The 16,380-nt window shown below is 42.9% G+C and overlaps 1 protein-coding gene across 7 annotated transcripts in view; it reads right to left on the minus strand.

Annotated features, from left to right (window-relative positions):
- The window catches only part of Hecw1 (HECT, C2 and WW domain containing E3 ubiquitin protein ligase 1), a 388,661-nt gene that overhangs the window by 136,767 nt on the left and 235,514 nt on the right, over positions 1–16,380 (minus strand). For all 7 annotated transcript variants that reach the window (XM_063233918.1, XM_063233919.1, XM_063233922.1 and 4 more), the window contains 2 exons: positions 5,184–5,259; positions 484–653 (listed from right to left, as the gene is read on the minus strand). In XM_063233918.1, the coding sequence (XP_063089988.1) occupies positions 484–653; positions 5,184–5,259 (246 nt within the window). The remainder of the gene's footprint in view (positions 1–483; positions 654–5,183; positions 5,260–16,380) is intronic.

Below are 16,380 nucleotides of genomic sequence, written 5' to 3' on the forward strand. Positions count from 1 at the left end.
TAATCCAGACTCTAAACTGCTTGCCACTGTGAAAAGATGAGCTAAATGGCCAGCCTTCATGTCTATGGAGACCAAGCAATATGTAGCCCAATAAGGATTATTTTAGGGCCTATTGATTTACCAGCTCAGGAAGCAGATGCTTCTAGAATCTCTGGACCTGGTGCAGAGGGCCATATTTACAAGTTGGTACTCTTGTTTGGGGACCATGTGTATGGGATAACTGAAGAAATTGGAATGCTCAGATCACAATGCTTCTCTTCCTGCCTGCAGAACAAAGCATATACTCAATGGAGCTGCAGGTGAGTTTCCTGATGTCCAGAAGGAGTGGACCCTGACCCCTCAGAACTGCAGAGCAGCAACCTGTAAAGCTCTAAAGCGCAACAGCCTGAGAGCCTACAGCTCTGGGACGGAAACACGAGGGCAGGTAAATGTTGGTCCTTTCTTGTGGTCCCTCAGGCTTCTCTCCAGGGCCCCAGCACTCACCTCAGCCTGCCAGATGGGGTTCACCGTGTTGCCTATGATCTTGGATCTCCTCTCTTGCCCATGGTGAGGGAGCGCGGGGAAGATGCTATGTTTCCCGGGCTGGATGGAAATCTTCAGATATGGGTCTGGGTTGAAAAACATCCCTTTCTTCAACCCCATGGCCTGGAAATCTACAAGTAAAGAATGTTTTTCTTTAAGTATGCTTTAGAAAGCTACACATCACATTAGGTCTTGTAGAAGTTTCCACTTCATTGCACACTGACACGTGCAATATGGACCATTTATTGGAACACACTACATTGTATTTTGGTGAGAAACTTTGGTGATAAATCAATCTAACTGGCACTATGGTCACTACACTTTGGACCACTGAGAAGACTATTGGCCTTAGTGGGCTGGATTTCTGCTGCTCCTCAGGAAGGGCGTGCAGTGGTTGAGGAGCTCAGGTTCTCTAAGAAAGATGGTGGGTGTAGGAAGAGGAAATCCAACTTAGGAAATGTGATGGGTCTGAGGTGCAAATTTCCTCTACAAAGTTGAGACATAAGAAAAACAAGGGCTGGAGTTTCACAGTAAATATGGGCTTCACTATGGGAGAAGTAAAGAGAAAGGAGAGGGTTAAAAGAGCAAAGAACTTGGACGTGATGGGAAGAAAAAAGAACACAAGTCTTCCATGGAGCTTTGAGAATTCATGCTGTCAGAAAGCACAGGACACTGACAGTTTGAACTGTTTCATTTAATTGGAGATGTTTGGTCTTACACGACTTCATGAAAGAGAGAGAGAGATCCAACAAGTAATAATGGTTGATAGTTTTTCTGGAATCACTTAAATCACTCTGTATTTATCGGAAATATGTTTATGATAGTGTCAAGGCATATAATTTTTAAGACTTTCCTATCATTAAAGTATCTTTTCTTTGGTCTTTTTGACATAGTGTCTCACTAGGCAGTTCAGGCTGGACTTGGGATCACTTTGTAGCATGACAGCAGTTTGTAAAACTCAGGCTACACTCATAGGAAGTTTGTGGAAAGAAGTTAACAGCAGCAGCGTGACACTGATTGCTTGTTTGTGTGGTGGGCTTTCAGCTAGGGCCTGGGAATGTGGATTTCAAGAGGTCCCTATCACCTTAGAAGTAGTAAGAGTGGCTTTTCCTGTTAACTTGTGGTTTATTGTGGATTCTGTTTTCCTCCTGGGTCTTTGGAATTTGTTACATCTAACACAGGGCGCCCACACAGCCTGCATATCCTTCCTGGCAGCAATCTTACTGGAGTCTCTGATAAGCTTTCCGGGTAGCCAGCATTTCACGCCTGGTGTCACAGCTTGTGCTGGTGGGATTAAGCTTGTCCTTCAGCCTAGATGTCTACTAGGGCTGTATTTGAGAATGTTTTTTGAAAATTGAGAGTTGTTGAGCGCTGATCTCTTTATATACATTTACCTTTTTTCTCTTTTACTACCTGATGATTGTCTTAATCTAAGGACTTATTATCTTTGGCTTAGGAAACTTTTTCTTCTGATTTTGATTCTGTCCCATTTGTTTTGATTTCTTTATCAAAAACAATGACTCTTGTTGGCTCTAGATGTGTCACCCCTCTTTTTCTCTTCCTAAGCCTCCTCATGTTTGACTTTCACTTATGCATGCTAGGAGTGACATTTAAATTAGTTGGTCATGTCACTGACTGCAAATTTGAGTAGACTGTGCTATGTCCTACTTTGAAGAGCTCACCTTTAATTCTGGGTTTGCATTTTTTTGAGTTCATTTTACATCTTTCCTTTACAGTGGTGGACAGAAAAATGACCCCACAAAGATGTTCATGCCCTAGTGCCTGCGGCCTGGGTTACCTGTCCTGGTGAAAAGGATTTTCAGATGTCATTAAGGGCTTTGGGATGGGGACATTAGTCTGAACTACCCAGGGGGGTCCAGTGGAATCATGAGGACCCTTAGAAGAAGGGAACAGTAAAGTAAAGTAAGAGAAGGACAGACGAGAGCCCAGAGTGGTACAGCCTCGAGCTAAAGAAAACCAGGCAGCTTCTAAAAGCTCAAAGAAGTGAGGGATGGGTTTGCCCTGGAGTTCGCAGAAGCAATCAGGCCCCCAAGATTCATTCTGGACTTCTGACCTCCAGAACAATGAAAAAGCAATGGTGTTGGTTTAAATCACTGTCGTGATCACTTGTTATAGCAGCATTAGGAAACACATATACTTGGCTTTCTGAGTTTTGTTTCTTCCAGTTTTGAAGAACGCTCTTACCATCTTTCTCATCTTGGATCTCTTACTTAATATGTTCCCCACTTTCTCATATTTTATTGATAATACAAGCAGGTGAATGATAAACACTTTGGTTCTTTTTAGGACATATTTGCCAACAAGAAAACTTCTTTTTTATCTTATATGTTTTTCCTCAACTTACACATTCTTTCTCCACATACTCTTCAAGTCAAGATTTCTATTATTCATGCATGAAAAGGTCTTTTAGTATGGTGTTTGTCCTTCTTTAGTTTGCTTGTCCAGTTGTTGTTTGTTTTTTTGTTTTCTGGTGCCAGAACTCAAACTCAGGACCTTGTGCTTGCCAGGCAGGTGCTTATGCAGCTGAGCCGCAGCCAAAGCCCTGAAGTTGGAATCCTTATCCCTGCATTTATACTTAGAGCCAACCACTGTCTAGTGAGCTTTCTGATGCTAGACGGTATTTGTTTAGTTATGGGTTAGCTGATGTTTTTATCTTGTCTTTCTCTGAGGTATTGAATTTAGTTCAGTACTTTCAGCAGTGCGTAATCTTATTTTTCCTAGACAAACATAATGAACCAGACACACACTGATATATCCAGCTGCTGAATTTCGTATTTCCATGAGTATTTCCAAATTCTTCCTTTTACTGACTTTATGTCCCAGTCATATTTCATTGCTGGGGATTGTCTTGGAATAAGTGAAGGATTCTAGAAGATGAACCAGTGCCCATCACTTTACCAAGTAACGTTGGGATCCATTTTGGAGTGGTGAAAATTTCCTTTCCTTTGATAGGTCTACGAACCCTGGACTCCATGGCAAAGGCAAACTTGAGACTAAGAAAAGAGACTGGGTCCCTTCCCCAGCTCTGTCCTGCTGTCCTGCTATGTGACATCGCTGTGGGGTTTCAGGACTTCACTGGTGCTTGGTTAGCAACAATTCCTCTTGGTTTTTGGCACATGGTTGTGCAATATTCCCAGTTTTTACTGCTTTTATGGACCAGTACTGAAGAAGAAATCGGTGCCTTATAAAAGGCGACTCTCTTGTCTCTGCAGAGTGCAATAGTTTCTGCACCGGTGAGCAGACTGCCCCTCCCTCCTCCAGCCTGGGCCACGCTGTGATTGGTGAATAAGGAAGCGTCCTAGGCTGGCCAAATAAAGCCTTTCTCCACCTTACTGGTGTGCACTCTTGGTTCTTTACATCATCTGAAAGATCTGGTATCCTGTCTTCCACAGCAGTACTAACAATTGTTATTCCCTAAGCATTTCAGTGGGAATATACAAATGGCAAATCTTGGGCTTTTAGCTTTTGCCCTAGTAATGCAAAATTATCAAACATTTTCTTCCTCTCTGCCCGTGCCTGCCCCTGGAACCTAGACAGATACTCATGTTGCCTATGACCTCTAGGTGCACATGTGCTCTACTGGGCTCGCTTCAGCTTGGAAAGCCCCACTGACTGTCTGTCCATCCCCCAGCGATGCTTGTGGCCCTGGACTTTCACATTCACAGCTGCCACACTCGTTGGTTTGACAAGGTTGTAGTTTCAAGTGGCTTTTTGTGGAGACCTTGGGTTTCATGCTGTCAGGTCCTCCTGAAGATGACTTGGGTGGAATGGATGTGCAAAACCCTGAACTTCATATATCATTTTGGTTAAAGCAGCTCAAAGCTTCTTTTAAAATTATAATTTTGAAATACTTTTAGATTTACAGAAAAGTGGTACAAAGATTTTCTCATAGGCTCTACCTGGTTTACCTCCTTGTTAATGTATTATAGAATCATACTTCATTCACAAAAACTAAACATTAAAAATTAACATTGTTTACCTATTGACTACACTAATATTAATTAAATCAACAGATTTTATTTGGATTCCACTGATTTTTTTCCATGAATGAGATTTTTTTGAGTAGTCTGGCATTCATTCATCTGTTTAACAGACTCTGCTGAAAGTTTTGTTTAGACATGGATTGAGTAGCTGCTTCTTCCCTGGGGTCTCCCCAATTTTTCCTGTATAAACTCTTACTTTCTATTACTTGGCCTTTAGGAAAAGCAGAATAGCTTCCCTTTCTATCATCTCAAAGTATTTTAATACTGGTTATTTACTTGAATTTCTTCTTAGGTCAAGGGGAACTAAGTAGGGTTTTAAAAGAATTTTTTTTATAGTACTAGAGAGTGAACCCAGGGCCCTCACACTGAGCTACAACCCCACTCTTTTTTGATTTTGAGACAGGGTCTCATTAAGTTGCTGCAGATGGGCTTGAGATTATGGCCGCCTTGCGTCAGCCTTCCACAGGGCTGATATTACAGGTGTACACCACCATGTCCAGCAGAAAAGTTAGTTTTTCTTTTTGGTAGGTAGATGGAGAAATTGAGGCACAGAGAGGCTGAATAATTTGTAACTTGTAGCTTGAATTGAAGCAGGTCTGTTACTTCTGGTTGACATTCTTAGTCCCCACTTGAGGCCCTTAGGCAAATAGTACTTACCTGAGAGAGAAAAGCTGATCAGTCTTCGACTTCCTTGCCCTTGGGCCGTCTCATCAGAGCCAATGCTTTTAAAAATCTGTAAAAAGAAGGAAAATGGGGGACAAGCAAAACCAGCATTGAAATGAGTACTCTTATTCCAACACAAACATACTTAATCACAGTTATTTCTCTAGCCACAGACAAGGAAGAGAGCAGTGTTGTGATTTCATTGGACAACTATTAATTAAAAGGAGCTCCTAGCAACCTAGTATCTTTCTCAGGAATAGAGGATGTGCTAGTGGGAGTGAAGGGGAACTTTTCAGAGAAATGGAAATTGACAAACATAATTACCCTAATATTATGGGCCTTTTGTAGTCACTTATGCAAACAAAGTCTTCTCAGATTCAAATTTGCAAAAAGTATTTATTAAGGCAGTGCCTAAAGCAGTAGAATGATAGGCCAATAGATGTTTACTGTTGTAATTATAATGTGTTTCCATTTAGCAGAATGCAGTGTTAAACTGCTGCATCTCCACTTACTATTATTATTTAGGGATTTCTGGGAAACTCAGTTCATTAGGGAGGAGCAAAAACAATAGCATTAAGACGCTACTGGGAAGTCTCTCTTATTTAATGAATTGTCTTCCTGGGGAATTTCAGAACATAATTGTTACATGAGCAAGCTGCAGTCTAGCAGGTATTTGCAGATTGGATTGAGGATCCTTGCTCAATATGTGTTAGTTGGTCAATCAGAACAGCTGGAGTCTTTGCTTCCAATCTCTTCTAGGAAGATTGTATTCAGAAATTATTGAGTGTTTATTCTGAGGCAGAATATGTCTTTTCAGTTATCTTTAAATGTGATGTATGTTTGCAGAAAATAAATTTTAAGATCTGAGTATCAAGCACAATTACACAGTGTCTACTACTTAGAAGATAATCTACACTGAAGGAGAGGAAAGGGGAGAGCACACTAGTGCACACTCCTTTTTGGGGTATGTGTAGGTTTATTCTTTCTTCTCTTGGTATTCTTGATGCTGCAAGCACTGGGAGTGGATGTTCCTACCAGTCTCCTGGGCTTACTGGTTATCAGTAGGGCTCATAGTTTCAACTCAAGGGAATAGGAAGGGACTTTTGGATCACTGCCTCCTGCTGAAACCAGGTGCTGGTGAGTTTGGGAGCTTGGCTGAAGTTTTGGGTGAACTTGGTATGCTCAAGGGTGAATTGCATCTCAGAGATGCTGGGTTGTTTAGCAGTGGGAACCAATGTGGGTGGCAGCTTGGTTAGAGCTTGTCAAACTCTCCAACAGATCTTTGTCTCCTAGAGTCTCACTTGACATGGGCGCAGGGTAAGGCTCGGCTGGGATTGTGTCAGGACACTGTGACGCTGAAACCTTAGCTGTCTCCACCTTGGAGAGCCCAGTGTTTGTTCTTCCTGTTGATTGGCTGGCACTGAACAGTGGTCAACAAACAGCTGCAGCTCCATCTTCAGGATGGATCAGTATTTTAACTCTGGAAGTGGCCAGTCCTGAAGGATCAGAGCTTCTAAATACCTCGAGGTTGTGGATTTTCTTTGTTTTCAAGAATTCTGCCTGGGTGATTGTGATAGGAGACATGGGCAGGCCATATGCTTTACAGAGCTGTACACACACCCTGGTAATGGTTACAGTCCACTAGTGAAGTCTGATTCCAAGTTCTACCTTTAAAAAGACCCATATCTAGTTCATCTTCTTCTTAGAATGTAGGTTCTTTGAGGGAACAACACATATTATAATTTTAATAGAGATTTGTAGGATGAAAGATATATAGTATGTAAAGTCTAATTATATATAATTTTTAAGGTATGGGATTAAACTGTGTACTTCATACTGGGCTAAAGTGAGTTTACACAGACAATGATAATAAGGCATAGTACATTTATTCTTTCCTTTTAAAGGCATACATATTTTTATTTTATTTTATCTCTTTGTTTTGTCTTATTTTTTTGAGACAGGCTCTTCCTATGCATTTCAGACTGGCCTTGAACTCACTCTGTAGCCCAGGCTGTCCTTCAACTCACAGTGATCTTCTTGCCTCAGCCTCCGGGGTGTTGGGATTACAGGCATGCACCCCCACAAACCATACCTATGTAAGTATTCCTCTGCTTGCTATTCAGGGTATTTACAAAGAAGAGTTTTCAACATTACTGCATCTAAAACAGAGAGGAGGAAGGAGTGGAATGTTGATCTATGAGTACTAAGTTATAGTTAGGTGAGAGTAAAGATTTTCTTGTTCTATTATCTGGGGAGGTGCCTATAGGCAATGATAAACTACTGTATATCAAAAAGCTGGAAGGAAGGATTTTTGCATATTTTACCGTAATGATAAATGTTGGGGACATAGGTATATCTACCCTGATTGGAACATTACATAATGTATATATGTACTGAAGCATCCCATGGGATTCCATAAACATGCACAGTTTTATGTGTCAGGTGCAATTAATTCAAATTTTTATGAAACAGGGCTATAAATAGAAAAAGATGTCTATTTTTCACAATTCACTAAACTCAGCGGGGAGACATATGTCATTTAAAACTCCATAAATTCTACCTAAATCTTGTTTTTTAATTGGTCTTTTCATCAAACCAGCTAAGCCCTAGACTGATGAAAATGGAGCCAGAGAACCATGGTGAACATCTTCCGGGGCAAAGAATGATTGTTCAGTCTTGGGAAGGTTTGACATCCTGTTTGAGATGAGTGGCAAAGGCACATCTGAGGCGGTGGAAACTGCTTCTTGGAGAGACACTCTCTATGGTTCGGTGACTGGGAAAAAGACTTAGCTACAATACTTTGAACCTGGAACCACCTGAGGCTGGGCGCGTCATAGAGATCGCTTGTCTCCCTGGGTCTAATGTGATTCCTTGGCCTTGTGGCTTCTCCAGTGATGTCTGACTGTTACTCTAAACACTTGGCACTGCCTTAAGTTGCTGCTCCATGTCAGATGCAGCTCTGATACTTTCTCTGTAGATGTTTTGCACACGACTGTTTCCACAACAAAGCCTGCTCGGCAAGTGGCATGACAGATTTCAAATGGAATCTGTTGGTAGTGTGCAGAAGGTTCTGTAACACATTGGCAAGGGTCTTGGAGTTGCATTAAGGGCTTTGAGGTTAAGTCAGGTGGAGCTAAGTCTCTTACTCCCATTGTCTTGTTCTCTTTTGGGGAAGAATTCAATTCACTAAGCAGTGATGATCACCCTAGCGAGGGACTTCTGTGTTAGCAGTATGAAGACTTAGCTCCGTCAGCCTTTGCTCTCTACTATACTGTTCTAAGTCTTCCTTTCCTTTACACAGATCACTGTGTAATAAATGAGACTTTCTAAGGACACCAGTGATGTCCAATCACACAGACGTACTTGGTTGGTTCCCTTCCTCCACAGGTGTTGTACAATTTCCAGAGGTGGTCACATGAGCCCAGGGCTAAGGATGCCTTCCATAGGTGCAAAATTCAAAATTTTGGGCAAACGCTTTTTATTTTAAAACAAACACAAGGAAATGCAGTGTTGAAAGCAGGATGTGCATGGGTTGTGTAGCTTAAAGAAGGAGATTTTGAAGAACTCTCTAAACCGCTTTCCCAAATGACTCAGCCCTGGAGTTTCTTCCTTCAGGCAAATGCTGGAGTTTCTGTGATTACCTCAAACTAGAAGGGTGGCATGAGGGGAGAGAGGATGTTGCACAGCTCAGGTAGGTGCAGCTGGGTAGGAGGAACAACTTGTAATGTTTTAATGTACACACGATTACTACAGCTTTGTGCCTGTGGGAATGTTGTTCATCATGATAGGGATGGAGGAATGGATTGAGGGTGCTCATCTCTGGACAATTAAGTGAAAGAAGAGGGAGGGGATGAGTTGCATTAACCCCACCAAGGGGATACCTCCAGTGACCACTGGATCTGCCACTAATCTTTAAATCTGCCATGAATCTTTAAAGGTTCCACCATCTCTCAAAGATGCTACAGATTAGGAAACAAATCTTCAGTACTTGAACCTCAGGAGATATTTAAGGTACAAACCACAGTACCCTGTAACTCTAGGTGATTGTGGAATGAGGTAAACACATAAACAGAAGTAAGAGAGGATGTTCCCTAAATTTGTAAAGGTGTTCATATTTCCCCTTCTCCTTCAAACTTGAGGAACTTCAGAGAGTCCTTTAGCCAGGTGGATGCTAAAATTGTAGTAGTTTAATGAATAAAGATCACAGAGAAAGATTTCTACCTTTTAAACCTAAGAAAAATGTAAGTCAGGAAGAGTAATGGGTCAGTACACAAAAGCCTGACTCCTTGATGGCTGAGAGGGGGCCACAGGGGAAGTCTGGGGGGAATGTGCCAGCCTGAGGGTCCAGGGGTTCAAAAAAAGCAGCTGTGAGGGAAAAGCCTGATCCAGAGCTGCCCCTGCCTTCCATATGGCCAGGTCATTTTTCTTTGCTTCCTCAGGAAGACAGTTGTGTAGTTTTCCACACCACTCTTATCTAGATTAATTCACTGTTATTCTTGTCCATGTCTTTCTATGCCCAGTTTTTCAAGGAATTCATGTCATACTGTTGTTTTAAATATTTTTAGGGCCAGGAATACAGTTCAGGGGCACAAGCACCTACTTGGCAAATGCAAGGTTGTGAGTTTGATCCCTTGTACAAAATTTTTTTTTTAAATAAAAAAGCCTTCCTTAGTGAAATTAAAAAAAAAAGTAACATTGCAGTGAACTTATGTTCACTTCCATGCTCATCAGCGGACCCTCTAGATAATGGAGCTGACAAACATTTCTTCCTTATCTGGAAGAGGTCTTGGAGTCTAAGGATTTAAGATGAAGGATTGTAGCATGAAATTAGAGGCAACAGGGTTGAGAATGTGGTGAAGTGGGAAGGGTCACATTAGAAGGCAGGAGAAATATGCAGGGAGTTTGTAGCATCTGTCTGATAACTTTGGGACCAGGCCAGACCTGGAAGCTCATGGGAGAGGTAAGCCTTGGAGCCAGGGCAGCGAGCTTCCTCAGGGAGATGCCCCTCCCTGGGAGTAGACTTCTGAGTCCTGAAAGTTCTCTGGGCTGATGTGGGATGGCTGGCTCCACTCTTTTCCTTCTCTACCTCCAACCCACAAAACTAAGGGGCCTGGGGGAGCTCTTCTGAGCCTCTGTGGAAGGTGGAATTCTAAAATGATCTCCAAGATTCCCTACCCCTGTGCTCTACATGTCTCGAACAATCCCTAGGATTGTGAGTTACTCTTGTGATTAGGTTACATTGTGCATCACAGGCGACTTTAACAAGGGAAGATTACAGGGGGTGGGCCCAACTCGAGGCCTGAGCCCTGCACTTCTGGGCCTAGAGTTCAGAGAGAGGAAGTCAGAGACACAAAGGGAGGAGGACCAAAGATAGAGGAGGCTGTGTGGCAGGAATTCAGGCAGCCTGTTGGAGCTATGATTACCTCTGGTGCAGTCAGAAGGAAAGAAGCACCTCAGTCTTGTAACCCAAGGAACTGAATTTTGTCAACACCAAGAGTGGACTCAAAGTATCCCAAAATTTCTAGGTGAGAACTCAGTTTGGTTGATACATACTTCTGGTCTTTACCTTGCAATAGACTGAAAGAGAATCTACTCATACGATACTGGATTTCTGACCCACTGAAAGCAACACAATAATGGAAAACTAAAACAACTTCCTTCAGTCTGTTGCCTTTTTAAAAAGTGCGCTCTTTTGCCTGAAAAGGAATATCTGCCTGATTGTAGACTCAACAACAATTGTATTTCTGCTGAGCATCCATGGCCAATGTTCATTCCTTGGAGATCAAGAACTGTATTACTGGTCTTGCTCCTGTTTAGACCAAGATCTTTAAACACATAAAGGTCAGTCCCCACTGCAGCCCCAGGCTCCCTGTACCACCATGCTCATGTGACGTTCGCTTGATCCCGGAGCTCCTTGTTATTAGCTGAAAGTAAGTGCTCTTGTGTTCTGTAAGGAGTGCGAAATCCTTTGTGAAACAGACAGGGGACACATGCACTCATGTACACACATTCACGGGCACACACACACTATTTTCTCTACTTCTAAACTTTCAGAACACTCTGCAGGAGCAAGAAAAATTATCTTCTAGTAAGGGACAGTCCTTTTATGACCTCAGGTTCTTTGCCCACCTGCAAACATTTTGTCCCTTCTGAAGTCAAGTCACATCAGAATAAACCTCCAGAGCCAAGTAGAGAGAAGAAGGGGGACAATGAGTTGAAGTGCATTAGGGGGAGAAGGGTAATTAGGCAGGGGACACCGAGGCCCTATGTCATGAAAGGGCTCATTGTCGTCTCTCCTGAGGCCTTGAGAATGGGGCATCTTCTCTTGAACACTTATCTTTAGCACACAGGGAAATCAGTTGCCCCAGTACAATGCAGCCTGAGGTTCAGTCAGGGCTAATGTGTATAGTGTAGAAGCCCAGAGAAGGGACTCAGCTTGGCTGAAGCAGAAGGGCTGCAGGGACAAAGGGCATTTGTCAAGGTTCTCTCAAGAAACAAGATCTGCAGGCTTTATGTAGGCAGACAAAGAGATTTATTATGAGGCCATTGTCTCATGCAATAGTGGAGCTTGAGAAGACTCACAGCCCCCCACTGTAAAACTGGAGGCCTAGAAAAGCCATGATTATAGCTCCAGTCCAAGCCTGAAGGCACAGGAACCAGGGAATCCACTGGTACAAGACTTTCCTAGAGGTCTAAGAATGAAGAGCGTCAACTCCCCAAGGCAGAAGAGGATGGACATCCCAGCTCAGAGCAAACAAGCAAATTCACCCTTCTTGTTCCATTTGGGCCTCCCGTCGTGGGCAGGTGCCCTCCCTCATTGGTTAGGTAATCTTTACTCAGTATACAGATTCCAATGCCAATTTCTTCTGGAAGCCCCATCACGAACACACTCCAAAATAATTTTGCTGGCTATGAGAGCATGCCTTAGCCTGGTCAAGTGGACAAATAACGTTAACCATTGCGGAGAGGAAGTACAGAGCTGGCAGACATTGGAAGTGGCTTGGAAGGCTTTTAGAGAAGATTCCTGAGCTGAGTGAGGAGGGCTGAGCCAGGTGAGGCTATGGGGGAGGACACTGTGGGCAAAGGGAATCACTACAGAAAGAGCAGAGAAATACAAGCAGCCTGGTGTGTGGATGCCACAAATGCTGTCGAATCCTGGGCTGGATGTGCAGTTTGAACATGTGCAGTCAGAGTCTGCAGGGGACAGGAAGATGAAAATTCTTTTGCCATAACTGAGGCTGTTTTAATAATATTTTATTTTAGTTTTATTTATTTTCTTACATTAGGAATTTGAACTTTACCTTACAGGCAAGAGAGAACCTTAAAGATTTGGCTTGGTTTTTATAAATCCTGTTTGTATTTTTATTTCATTTTATCTTTTTGAGAGAGTTTCACCATGCAGTTCAGGCTGGCCTTGAATTCACTTTGTAGCCCAGGTTGGCCTCAAACTCACAGCGAACCTCCTATCTCAGCCTCCCGAGTACTAGGATCACAGGCATGAGCCACCATGCCCTACTTGAATCCTGTTTTTATTTAAATTGTCAAGTTTAGTTTTAAAAGCCATATGCATTCATCTTGGGCAATTGAGATGCTTTGGACAGGGGAGTGTAATGCACAGATTCATACTTAAAGGCTCATGCTGCCCCAGACCCTTCACTCATGCAGCGTGAGCCAGACCCTCAGGGGCTCTGTCCCTTCTGGAATCTACAGTGAGTTCAGAGCACCCTCAAAAGTTAGAGTCAGAAGTCAGAAGGCCAAGGCAGGGGCAGAGACCAACTTGGTGGCACTGCAGTATCCTGATCAGAAAGCTGGGTACTAGTACACGGTAAAAGGGGTGAGTCATTGGGGTACCACAAGGGGGAATGGAGAAACAGGGAAGTCATTTGGACTGAACCCCTTTCTTTATATTCTTTTTGAATTCAGAATCTTTTTTATTATGAACTATGAAATTCTTCTAAATTACCATCCTTCCAGACCTGGGATTGGTGCATTTCCCACCAAACTTGGTCAAGGATACATAGACAAGAGTTAGCTTTCTGCATGTAAGTATAAGTTGGAGACAAAAACTGCTTTAATTCTGCTATGTGTGTTCACACGCATATACATGCTCGTGTTTGTGACACTGGAGATTGATCCCAGCACCTTACTGCTGAGCTTTGTCCCCAGATCGTCCTAAAATAATTTTAAATTTCATGACAGGATCTTACTAAGTTGCTGAACTGCCTGCAAAATCTTTGGGCAAATTAAATCATGGAAAGTACATCAGGTGTGGCTCCAGCTGGGTCAGTCAGGCAAAACAAAGGGCTGCATCAGAGCCCGAGGTCCACTTCCCCTAACTGGGAAGTTGACAATCCAAAGAACGTGGGGGGCTCATCTGTTCGCATGCGATGGTGAAAATTTAATAATATTTACTTTTCACTGAATCAAAAGATGTTTCTGAAAACATGTCTATAAACTGATTTTGCTTGTACCCAAATCTTTTCCCCTCACTGACTTGCTTTCAAATTTCTACTCTGTATTCCCATAAAAAAATATGTTTAAGTTTCAGGCAAAGACACACCTTTTTTTCTTACAAATGCAGTGTCCTTTGTCCTGTAAAATGCCACAAGGATACTGATCTGAAACATTTCTTGAGATGTAAAGATGGGTTTGCAGCTGGCCTGCTCTGCAGCTGCTAATACCTTCCCTCTAGATGTTGAATGCTTCAGTGTCACCTCTAAATGGCCACATCCTGTGATGAGAGGATGTGCTTTCCCCCTTCTATCACTAAGGTAGGAAAATTCTTAATCTTTCATCATGTACTAATTGGAATCCAAGAACCTCACACTCACCCCTTCCACATTTCCAGGGGTAGCACGAGAGCCAGAGACTACTTGCTGATTGCCTAAATTTTCTCAAATACAAGGTCTCTAAATAATAACACAGCTCACTTATATTCTAGAAGTAATAGTAATTATGATTAAATTATTTTTAAAGAAATATTCATAGTATAAAATCCATAGTTCAGTCATTGTTTTGGACTACTCCTCATCCATTTGCTGCCCCATCCATCCATTGATCCACTCGCCATCAACCCACCCATCCACCCATCCATCCATCCATCCATCCATCCATCCATCCATCCATCCATACATACATCTGTCTATCGCAAGCACTATTTAAGGGCCAGCAAATTCCTTAAAAGAAAACAACCTAAAAGTAGGGATTGATTTCTTGTTTTGAGGTAGTAATTAGTTAATTTTTGAGCTTTCAGGCTTTCTATATGTTGTCCAAATAAATGTTTAACTTATCTGCATTGTATTGGTTTTGAAATTAATTTTGTGACCACAGATCTGGTGTAATCCACAGAGAAACAGCTTACAAAACTCCTAGATCTAACCACCTTTTACTGTATGGTTACCAAGAGTGCTGGGAGCACCACAGGTATAATTTCATCTCATGTTTAGACAACCTTTGTACAGTTTTGTGAAGTGAGGCCTATCTTTTAAATTTAAAATCTATTGTAAATCAGTGTAGATTCTGAAGTGTGGTTCAACCAATGGAATAGCATGCCCAAGGCTGCCAGGTTATTAAGTGACTGGGTCAGAGCTTGAACCCATTCCTAGTGGACTTAAATGTTTTATAGAGCACTTGTCATGTGTCAAGTACTGAGAAACAGCTTGGAATAGAACAGGCACATTCCTGACCTGGAGGGTGCAACTGGCAGTGGCAACAAATATAAACAAATGGTAAGTCCAGCACCTTGCTGGACAACAGAGTAACTAGAGGTATGTGGGGAGTGTTTTAGATAGGCCGGCAACGGACTGTCTCTGCGAGGAGGTGACATTTGGAAGCAGATGTATATGGAAGCAGGGAATAAATTATTTAAATATCGGGGAAAACTTACCAAGAAGAGAAACAAAAAGTACAAGAGCCCCACAGGAAGAACCAGCTTGATGTATTCAAAGATCAAGAAGCACTGAATGTGGTGGTACAAGCTTGTAATCCTAGCAGTGTGGGAGGCTGAGACAGGAGTGTCACAAACGGTAACCCAGCCTGGGCAACTTGGTGCAACACACACACACACACACACACACACACACACACGCACACACTCAGGAAGAAGACCAGGAAGGCAAGGAATAAGTGGAAAACAAGGAGGCAGTAGATGGGGCAGCCCATGCAGGTCATGAGGGCTGGGGACAGAATGGTGAGTGAGGATGTCACTGGGGAGTTTGGGGCAAGACTGTTAGGTGCTGGGATGGGATGACCAGGGGAGAGAAGAACTGACAACTTCAGGATGGAAATTTCTGAGAAGGTGAGGTGGGGTAGGCTCCTGTGTGTAAACAGAGAGGCTGGCCTGAACTGGGAAAGGGAGCATGTGCCATAGGCTGGAGGGCTTGGTGGTGGAGGCCAAGCTGGTTGTGTTCTGACTGTTCCCACTTCTCAGTGAAAGAAGGAAGGTCATCCACTGATGGCAGAGGAGGAAAAAGTGCCATAAGTTTGAGGACTAGGGAAGAAGTGTGAAATAGCCTCCTGTAATTATGAGGAAGGTCGAGTGTTTCTGGGAGTAGATTCTAAAGGGCCATCAGAGATCGAGGTCACAAGATTAAAGGAGGACTCTTCTCCTGCCCAGGAGTAAGTGAAGAGCAGACAGATGGAGAACTGGGCTGTCAGGATTGAGTTTTGCAGGATTAGAGCGACAGAGGGACACAGGAGCGAATGATGGAGGATAGCAGTATGTGACAGGATCTTATCTAAGGAAGGAGTTGAAAATACCTGACATCATGCAGTTAGGATCAAAAGACGGGCTGGGAAATGAGGTACAAAGACGATGGCCCAAGAATAGTAGGATTGGGGCTGAATGTTTGAAAGGGATACAGTCGCTGGCTTTGGTAGATGAGCTACTGAAATGAGCATGCAGTTACTGGCTTTGGGAATGTGGGGGCTGTTTGGGTACCATCTGCAAAGGCCGACGGCTATGCAGGATTAGAGTAAGGGTGGTGCATGTTATGAGTGAAAAGCCAAGGTGGGAGATGGGTCACCATTTTCTGTGAATATGGGAACCATCAGGAATCACAGTAAAGGAGGGTGCTGAAGTTTAAATCTTGAACATCCTCCCAAGGTAAAGCCCTGGCCTCTGCTGCTATTGGAGATGGAGGAATGATTAAGATCAGGGCGTAGTGGCAGGTGTGTGTACTGAGGGCAGGGT

The sequence above is a fragment of the Cavia porcellus genome, unplaced genomic scaffold, assembly GCF_034190915.1.
Source record: "Cavia porcellus strain 051 isolate PalLab524CR breed Dunkin Hartley unplaced genomic scaffold, mCavPor4.1 scaffold_23, whole genome shotgun sequence".
In the NCBI taxonomy this organism is placed as follows: Eukaryota; Metazoa; Chordata; class Mammalia; order Rodentia; family Caviidae; genus Cavia; species Cavia porcellus.